The sequence below is a fragment of the Hyalella azteca genome, unplaced genomic scaffold (genome assembly GCF_000764305.2).
Source record: "Hyalella azteca isolate HAZT.00-mixed unplaced genomic scaffold, Hazt_2.0.2 contig10138, whole genome shotgun sequence".
Classification (NCBI taxonomy): domain Eukaryota; kingdom Metazoa; phylum Arthropoda; class Malacostraca; order Amphipoda; family Hyalellidae; genus Hyalella; species Hyalella azteca.
In genome coordinates, this window is record NW_025940185.1 from 4,296 (window position 1) to 14,141 (window position 9,846).

At 47.9% G+C, this 9,846-nt stretch overlaps 1 protein-coding gene across 1 annotated transcript in view; it reads left to right on the plus strand.

Moving 5' to 3' along the window:
* LOC125178487 (proto-oncogene tyrosine-protein kinase ROS-like) overlaps positions 1–9,846 on the plus strand; it is a gene marked incomplete at its 5' end in the record, with an annotated part of 16,320 nt that overhangs the window by 4,153 nt on the left and 2,321 nt on the right. The window contains 8 exons of the mRNA XM_047882307.1: positions 2,558–2,617; positions 3,410–3,476; positions 3,610–3,893; positions 5,191–5,295; positions 6,416–6,564; positions 7,095–7,213; positions 7,825–7,968; positions 9,134–9,680. Coding sequence (XP_047738263.1) covers positions 2,558–2,617; positions 3,410–3,476; positions 3,610–3,893; positions 5,191–5,295; positions 6,416–6,564; positions 7,095–7,213; positions 7,825–7,968; positions 9,134–9,680 — 1,475 coding nt within the window. The remainder of the gene's footprint in view (positions 1–2,557; positions 2,618–3,409; positions 3,477–3,609; positions 3,894–5,190; positions 5,296–6,415; positions 6,565–7,094; positions 7,214–7,824; positions 7,969–9,133; positions 9,681–9,846) is intronic.

Consider the following 9,846-nt stretch of genomic DNA (forward strand, 5'->3'; position numbering starts at 1 on the left):
TTGTCTTGCACCTTGTCCTTGTCTTGCACCTTGTCCTTGTCTTGCACCTTGTCCTTGTCTTGCACCTTGTCCTTGTCTTGCACCTTGTCATTGTCTTGCACCTTGTCCTTGTCTTGCACCTTGTCCTTGTCTTGCACCTTGTCCTTGTCTTGCACCTTGTCATTGTCTTGCACCTTGTCCTTGTCTTGCACCTTGTCCTTGTCTTGCACCTTGTCCTTGTCTTGCACCTTGTCCTTGTCTTGTACCTTGTCATTGTCTTGCACCTTGTCCTTGTCTTGCACCTTGTCCTTGTCTTGCACCTTGTCCTTGTCTTGTACCTTGTACCTTGTCTTGCACCTTGTCCTTGTCTTGACAAACCGCAACTATAAAACTGAACGCTATTAACGCTAGTGTCGTGCACAAGCAGTTGAATGCTCTGTACAGCTAATAAGAGACATGATTCAAGTCGTTCTCTGAATTTTAAGCAAGCAATTTAGATGGAAAGTATTTCTAAATGAAGGAATTATTGACAACAAAATGTATATAATAATATTTGTAATAATCCACGAGACGCTGACAAGTTGTAGGCATGTGACACGTCACTGGACGAGGACGCGCAGCTCGCTGACGCTGACGACGCAGTTGGCGAGGTCGTCGTAGTCGCAGAACTCGTCGTCCAGGCACACGTCACTGAAGCTCTTGGAGCTCTCGCTGCCGTCCACCGTCCAGCCGTCCTGGGGGCGGATTTATTAAAGCGACGTGTCACGATACACGACACATTACGTCACGACACGGCACATCCCGTCACGTCACGACACATCACGACATGTCACGACACATCACGACACATTACGTCATGACACAACATGTCACGATACATTACGTCACGACACGGCACATCCCGTCACGTCACGACACATCATGACACGTCACGACACATCACGACACGTCACGACACATCACGTCACTACACATTACGACACATCACGACACATTACGTCACGTCACGGTACATCACGACACGTCACTCGCCTCCCTCACCCCCATTCTGAAGCTGTGCAGTCTGAGGCCCCGACACTCGAAGGCGACGATGGCCTTCGGACGAGGAGCGTCGTCAGCCATGTACGCCACCTGGCTGCCAGCCACCACGTCTGCAACACGCTACACGTCAGCCACCTGGCTGCCAGCCACCAACCCCACCCTTCCTTCCCCTCTCATCTCCCGCATTTAATTTATCTAAACAATCTACCGTATCACCCCTCATCTGCCCTCTTGTCTACCTTCTCACCACCTCACTGCTTCATCTACCCTCCCGTCCACCCTATCCCTTCCTCATCTACCCTAATGCCTACCCTGTCATCCCCTCTACCCTTATGTCTATCCTATCACCTTATCTACCTCTTGTCTATCCTTTAACCCCTCATCTACCCTATATCCTCCTCATTTTCACCTTTTGTCTACCCTCTTACCTCTCATCTACCCTATCACCCCCGCATCTATTCTCTTGTCTACCCTCTCACCTCTTCATCTACCCTCTTGTCTACCCTCTCACCCCTTCATCTACCCTCTTGTCTACTCTCTCACGCCCTCTTCTACCCTCTTGTCTACCTTACCACCCCTCATCTACCTCTTCACCCCATCTACCCTCGTATCTACTCCCTTCCCCTCATCTCTGACACGTCGCACGGAGCGTCGTGCGCGATAACAGTTAAGGGATATAAAGATATCCTGTGGGATGTCCACGAGTAACAGCGAGGTAATATCCACGAGTAACAGCGGGGTAATGTCCACGAGTAAGAGCGTGGTAATGTCCACGAGTAACAGCGGGGTAATGTCCACGAGTAACAGCGTGGTAATGTCCACGAGTAACAGCGTGGTAATGTCCACGAGTAACAGCGTGGTAATGTCCACGAGTAACAGCGTGGTAATGTCCACGAGTAACAGCGCGGTAATGTCCACGAGTAACAGCGTGGTAATGTCCACGAGTAGCAGCGTGGTAATGTCCACGAGTAATAGCGTGGTAATTTTTATGCTATTCCTGTTTGAAAATATATACAATAAAAGGTATAATCTGTACTTGGAATTGTTTAATTTAAATTCTCTCGCAGAGCATATTATATACAGAGACAGGCTGTGCGACATACCTGCTGCCTCATATATTTTAAAGATAATTTAATCAAAAACGGAAAAAAGATAAACACTGAAGAAATCTTTTGATAAATAGCAACTTCTTCATTCATAATGTAGTGAAATGAAGTGTTTAATAAAATGTAGTGACATAAAATGTTCATTTCAATCGAAGCGTGAAATCGAAACTCCGTTGAGTTTCGTCGATTTGTTGGTTAAGAAAAATCTGCGGTCGTCGTACACCCTTGTTGAAAATGTTGATCTTTAGATAGTCTTGTATTGTTGTGTGTTGCTGTGTGTTACTGGTGTTGTTGTGTGTTACTGGTGTTGTGTGTTACTGGTGTTGTTGTGTGTTACTGGTGTTGTTGTGTGTTACTGGTGTTGCTGTGTGTTACTGGTGTTATGAGTGAGTTATGAATAACGTTATTAACATCATAACCTCCCCCATCAGTGCACCCGCGGTTGCCGTCTCTGGGTGACGTCGCTGAACTCATCGTGCTCCTCAGTCTGCGTGAGTTGACCCATAGCAACCCCCCCTCATCCCAAGGCATCAAAACCCCCATACTCACACGCATACCGTTGCCCTACACCCCCCTAATGCGCCTCCCCCACACCTCTACAAAAATGCTAAGCTCCCTTCCCTATGCGCTTCTCCCCCTCCCACTCTCCCCTCCATACTCCCATAAACCTCTTCCACATATCCTAGCCTCACCCAAAAGATTCCCATATGACTTTATGACTAGTTTAGGACGTCGCAGTCCCCGGTCACGCTGATGCGCCGCCTTCGTCGTCCTCCGTCTCCAAGACGTCACTAGGCAGGTCACCCCGCCCTCGGGTCCCGGATGCAACGTTGGACGTGTTCCGTCTATTAGCCCTCATTTGGGCCAGCTGATGCAAGATGCTGTTGCTTGTCACTTGCTGATGGTAGTTTCCCATTACTGGACAGTCCGGGATCTTGCTCAACCACTTGTCCAGTCGTCTCTTGAATGTTGCAAGGGTAAACTCCCCTCCTCTCAGCGCTTTTGGCAAGGCATTAAAGAGCCTCGGTCCTACCCACACAGTGATCCTTCACGAAGAGTCTGTACTCTGGCCGCGGCTCGGTTATTAAATGGGGGAATCCTGCACAGTCTTTCCCTCCTTTCGTTGTAATATTTCACTATTTCGTTGGTTATATATGCCATACTCCCCCTACAAAATAATTTATCTTCACCCCCTGGTAACGTAATTGTAATAATGTATTATAATATATATGACGATCATTGAAATAACGTAATCCTAACCCCACACCCCTGTTATCTCCCAGGCTGACGTCTTCACCTGCGTCCTCGGCTGCTCCTACGCCGCCGTCAGCTACGTCAGCACGCGTCGTGGTGGGTGCCTCGTGTAGCTTCTTGGCAGCCATCGAGTTTTAAGTTTTGCGAGATGAACAACTGAAAATAATGACTATATTTTTTATGTATTTTCATGCCAAGTAATGAAATTTATTAATCCTTATTTTTACAGAGCTATTAGGAACTCCTCCGGCACCGACGCTGGTCGGTGGGTCACTGAGCAGCTCGTCGGTTGGGTTGCGTTGGCTGATGGACCTTCCAGCCAACAGTTCAGCCAGCGCACCAGCCATCAAGTCAGCCAGCTCACCAGCCATCGGATCAGCCAGTTGGTTGCCAGTGAGCTTCGTGCCGCAGCTGAGAGTGTATGGTCGTCACTGGCGCTCGCACAACAACACGCGCATCGTCAGTGCCACTGAAGTCGTACTGGAGGACCTCTTACCCTACACCAAATACCAGGTCGTATAATTGATAACAAATATCAGTGTTACAGCCTCGTTGATAACAGTTTGATAAGTTAGGATAACTGCTCGGCTCCGTGGTCAAGAACCGCGTTGTTGGAGCTGTGTGTTGTCGGTTTGAATCCCAGCTACCTATGATAATGATGAAATTTTACGATCTCTAGTACAGGCAAGACATGCCTATTATTTAGCAATAAAACATTAAACTATATTATTATTATATTATTATGCAAGTGAATTAGGTTGTATGATGAACAAATCCTTGCTTATCACACGAGAATTTGGGAAGATATGTAATGCTAGTTACTGCCCAGGTAATTGTGTGCCTAGTATCAAATAGTTACTACGTCTGTAACTGGCGGTGTTGTGTTCAGTGCCAAACTAGCTAAGATAAAGCAAGAAGATTTCGAAATGGCATAAAGAATATTAAACGCGGCAACCAGCACTGTGACGTCATCGGATCAGCCAGCGTATATAAAACGTAGAGGCTCCTGCAGTTCAGTTCAGTGGTTGAAGGCAACGTGGAAGGTCGCGCATTCGTAGCGGTGGCGTGAGTCGAATCCAGTCGGAGGAAGACCAACATCGAGGATGGTTGCACTCGGGCGTTGCTGAAAGTCCCAGATCGTAGGAGAGACAATGCACGAAACACATTCAGAGGATATTTATAGACTGTGTGGTCCAACCTACGGAATATTCAAAGATTTTGTGAGAGCACTCGTATTAAATTTGAAGCAAACAGTCCACGATGGAACGTAGTCCCGCAACTGAAAGGCTGTATCAGAAACACACACGACACACCCAGAGGAATCGATTGAATAAATAGCAGCAGATGATTAATAAATAACATTGATCGAATAATGTCAACAAAACAAATGATCGCCGTTTGCCCCGCACCAGCATTTATTAAAATTGCGTTCACCAGGACATGCACGAGGTAGTTGAACCAAATGGCAGACCCAGACCAGATGGAAGCACATCATTATGAACGACTCCAAAAATTGCTCTTCTTGTCTTTTCCAACAGCGCTGTTCTAAATCTTCATCCATGTTTGTCTCACTATTTTCTCCCAACAGAACGGGAAGTCTAGGTTAACAAGAGAACATTGTTTAATTAACAGTGAACGAAGTCAGCGTTGAACCCACGCCACAGAGTAATAAAACTAAACATATTGACAGACACCGGCCGATACCTCAATATATGAAATAATCCTAAGATCAAATAAATGCCACACTGTAATCGTAACACCCAGCACTTCCTACCTCAACTAGTGACCATAACTAGCTCTCCTTCACTAGTTCCGTGTAGTGTGGGCGCTGCTGCCCGGGAGGGAGGGTGTGCCCTCGGCGCCCACCTCCTGGATCACGACGCTGTCGTCCGGCCCACCCCGCACACCCCCCACGGTGGGTGCCCCACAACATTGTTAAGTCAGGCATTCACCCCTCTGTTGTATTTAATTCCACTCCATGCATTCATTTAAATGAATTACTCATGTCTCACTAACGTCTGTTTTTCAATAAACGTGAATCACCATTTCTTGTACCCACAATAATAATGTTTATGTATTATAATAAGCAGAAATTTCAATATATTCAATAGCTAACTTTATTAAGTCAACATCACTGTTGTATTTAATTCGACTCCGTGCATTCACTTGCATGAATTACTCGTGTTGTCGGGGCCCATTCAATGAATAAATGATATATAAATAAAGCCGTCAGTGGCCACCAGACATTTACTTAAAACGTGTCTTAATAATTATTGCCATTAAGAAGGATGAATAAAACTGAATAAATGAACAAACAATAATAATTCAAACCACTTATCAATGAATAAATAAACAAAACAAAACCGTGCGCTTTCATTAGGCCGACTAACTATTTTCTCTAATGAACGGAGCCAGTTCTAATATCGGAGCCTTTCTCTGTGGTGGAATCGCACAAACGAATGACAAGATATAGTGGATTCCTACGCGAGGTCACGTCAGTGGTGACTAAAAACCCTAAAAGAAAAATCACTAATCTAATATTTACAATAACATCCATAATCTAATATTTACAATAACATACGTCCCCTTACAGTGTCTCACTAACGTCTGCATTTCATCTAAAATGATGTGACTTTAATCGCAACAACTTACGCTGCATCCTTCCTGTGTCCTGAATTATATTCATGCTTGTCATATGTCAAGCTACATTATGTTAAGAGGGTTGTTAGTATTAACTGAGCAGTTACATTATGTTGAGTGGGTAAAGTGGCTTGGTTAGTATTAACTAACCAGTTACATGATGTTAAGTGGGTTAAGTGGGTTGGTTAGTATTAACTGACCTTTTACATGATGTTGAGTGGGTTTAGTGGGTTGGTTAGTATTAACTGACCAGTTACATCAAGTTAAGTGGGTAAGGTGGGCTAGTTAGCATTAACTGAGCAGTTACATTAAGTTAAGTGGGTTAAGTGGGTTGGTTAGTGTAAACTAACCAGCCACATTATGTTAAGTGGGTTGAGTGGGTTGGTGTGCTGCAGGCGCTGACGGCGGTGGGCGTGGACGCCACGCGGGTTGAGGTGCGGTGGGCGGCACCCGAGGTTGCGGGTGGGGCGCTTGTTTCGTACGCCTTGTCCCTGCGTGGTGGGGCAACCCACCTCAAGTGGGACGTCGAACCCACCGTCAACAGGTGGGCTATCTTCATAAGACTTCTTTCTAACAAAATTTAGAGTCGCCCCAGCTTCTGGTAATCAGAAGCTGGGGCGACTGCTACCTGTAACAAAATTTAGAGTCGCCCCAGCTTCTGGTAATCAGAAGCTGACGCGTCTGCTACCTGTAACAAAATTTAGAGTCGCCCCAGCTTCTGGTAATCAGAAGCTGGGGCGACTGTAAATTTTCACTGGGATATTATTTCTCAGCACACCTCTTCTTCTTATATATGTGTGGGTGGCGATAGTGCTGTCAACTGTTGCCAGATACGTGTTGACATGCCTGTTATCTCTGTTGCGGATGCGTGGTGACATGCCTGTTATCTCTGTTTCCAGATACATGTTGACATGCTTGTTATCTCTGTTGCCAGATGCGTGGTGACATGCCTGTTATCTCTGTTGCCGGATACGTGGTGACATGCCTGTTATCTCTGTTGCCAGACACGTGGTGACATGTCTGATATCTCTGTTGCCAGATACGTGGTGACATGCCTGTTATCTTTGTTGCCAGATACGTGGTGACTGGGCTGCACGGCAACAGCTCCTACGAGGTGCGGGTGGCAGCTGTCAACAAGGACGGCCGCGGCCCCGCTGCAGTTGCCACTGTCACCACTTATGCCGATGTTGACGGTAAGTAATTCAATTTTCCGGCACTTTTAGGATTCGGTAACATTTTTCTCGCGAGGTTAGCTCGACAATAATAAAACTTTGAAATGTATGTGGACTGTCACTATATTGAATATATAGTGCACATTAAATTGTATATTGACGTTAGTATACTGACTGTCACTACTGTGGTAACTTGGTCCAACATACAATATTCAGCAGTCAGCGTTGTTTCACGTATAAAAAGAAAAGAAAATTTCATGATTTTTACGTCTATTTTATGTGAAAATTGTGCGTGAATTGTTGCATCAACTAAGATAACAGGGACTGCTATAACACGAGGTGGGGAAATAGCCTGTTCTTAATATTTAGTTTCAGCTTCTACTTATTGACGCACCCGTTGTCTTCATTGCAAATTGTCTTTATTGCATACTGTCTTCATTGCAAATTGTCTTTATTGCATACTGTCTTCATTGCAAATTGTCTTTATTGCATACTGTCTTCATTGCAAATTGTCTTTATGGCATACTGTCTTCATTGCATACTGTCTTCATTGCATACTGTCTTCATTGCATACTGTCTTACATACTGTCTTCAATGCCTCTTATCTCTGCGTCGCTTATGTTGTTCTTCAGACCAGCTAAGCGGCGGTGGCGGTGGCGGTGGCGGCGGTGGGTACCTCCTGCTGGCGTCGGGCTACAGCCTCTGGCGCCTCAACGTGGACATCATGCAACCCCCCACCCCCCTGTACAACACCTCCCACCGCTCCCCCATAACGGGTGAATGCTTTTTCTATCATCACCCATATTCTCTTTCCCCTCACCATTTTATCCTATTTCCCCCGCCTTCCTCTCAGGCAACCATTCAATTCCCCTAGGACAATCCCCCAACTCCCACTAGTCCTACAACACCTCCCACCAGCCTAGCCCTGATCTACACACCATTCCCTTAGGCCTAGTCTTTATTCTCCCCTTCAACCCCAAGCCATGCCCTTATACCTCCCCTCCTACAGTCGCATTGCCCTGATTCCCCTCTCACCCAAAAACGAAACCCTCGATCCTACACTCCCCAAAGCCCTAGCCCTAATCCCCTGTTCCCAAAGCCCTAGCCCCAATCCCCTGTTCCCAAATCCTTAGCCCTAATCCCCTTTCCCCAAAGCCCTATCCCTAATCCCCTGTTCCCAAAGCCCTAGCCCTAATCCCCTGTTCCCAAAGCCCTAGCCCTAATCCCCTGTTCCCAAAGCCCTAGCCCTAATCCCCTGTTCCCAAAGCCCTAGCCCTAATCCCCTGTTCCCAAAGCCCTAGCCCTAATCCCCTGTTCCCAAAGCCCTAGCCCTAATCCCCTGTTCCCAAAGCCCTAGCCCTAATCCCCTGTTCCCAAAGCCCTAGCCCTAATCCCCTGTTCCCAAAGCCCTAGCCCTAATCCCCTGTTCCCAAAGCCCTAGCCCTAATCCCCTGTTCCCAAAGCCCTAGCCCTAATCCCCTGTTCCCAAAGCCCTAGCCCTAATCCCCTGTTCCCAAAGCCCTAGCCCTAATCCCCTGTTCCCAAAGCCCTAGCCCTAATCCCCTGTTCCCAAAGCCCTAGCCCTAATCCCCTGTTCCCAAAGCCCTAGCCCTAATCCCCTGTTCCCAAAGCCCTAGCCCTAATCCCCTGTTCCCAAAGCCCTAGCCCTAATCCCCTGTTCCCAAAGCCCTAGCCCTAATCCCCTGTTCCCAAAGCCCTAGCCCTAATCCCCTGTTCCCAAAGCCCTAGCCCTAATCCCCTGTTCCCAAAGCCCTAGCCCTAATCCCCTGTTCCCAAAGCCCTAGCCCTAATCCCCTGTTCCCAAAGCCCTAGCCCCAATCCCCTGTTCCCAAAGCCCTAGCCCTAACCCGTTCCCAAAGCCCTAGCTAGCCGTAATCCCTTCTCCCCAAAGCCCCAACCCTAATCCCATGTTCCCCTCAGGCTTGGCCCTCCATATGCGCCTAGGACTCCTCTACGTGACGGCCGGAGGGCGGTTGCTGCTGCTGCACCCCGCCACCCACCGGCGGGAGGTGATCGAGTTGGGGGCCCTTATGGGTGGTGTGGCGACCACACTCACCCTGGACTGGCTCAACGGGTTCCTTTATATCCTGGAGGACACCCAGGCTCCCCCGCTGAAACCTAATTCACTTGACCCTGAGAAGGACCTCGGTCATTTACCAGTCCCCGCGGTTGAGGCTTCTCCTGTCCATAACTCGAGTTTAGACCCCATCCCAGACCCCACAGACGATGGTTCAAAAAGTCCTAATAAAACCAACCCCAATTTAGACCCCGAATATTATGGGGGTGGGGAAGAAAATCTGCTCCCCGTCGAGGAATATGATGAAGGGGAGGAGAGGTCCCTGGGGATTCACCCTCCCCGGGCGACGTGGAACATCTGGCGGACAGACCTCACGGGGAAGAACTTAGAACTCGTGACCCCCAACCTGGACCACCGCCCCCTGCACCTGCAGGTCGACCCCCACAACGGGTGAGCCCACTTACCATCACTACCCCACCTGCTATCTCTACCCCACCTACCATCACTACCCCACCTACCATCACTACCCCACCTACCATCACTACTCCACCTACCATCACTACCCCACCTACCATCACTACCCCACCTACCATCACTACCCCACCTACCATCACTA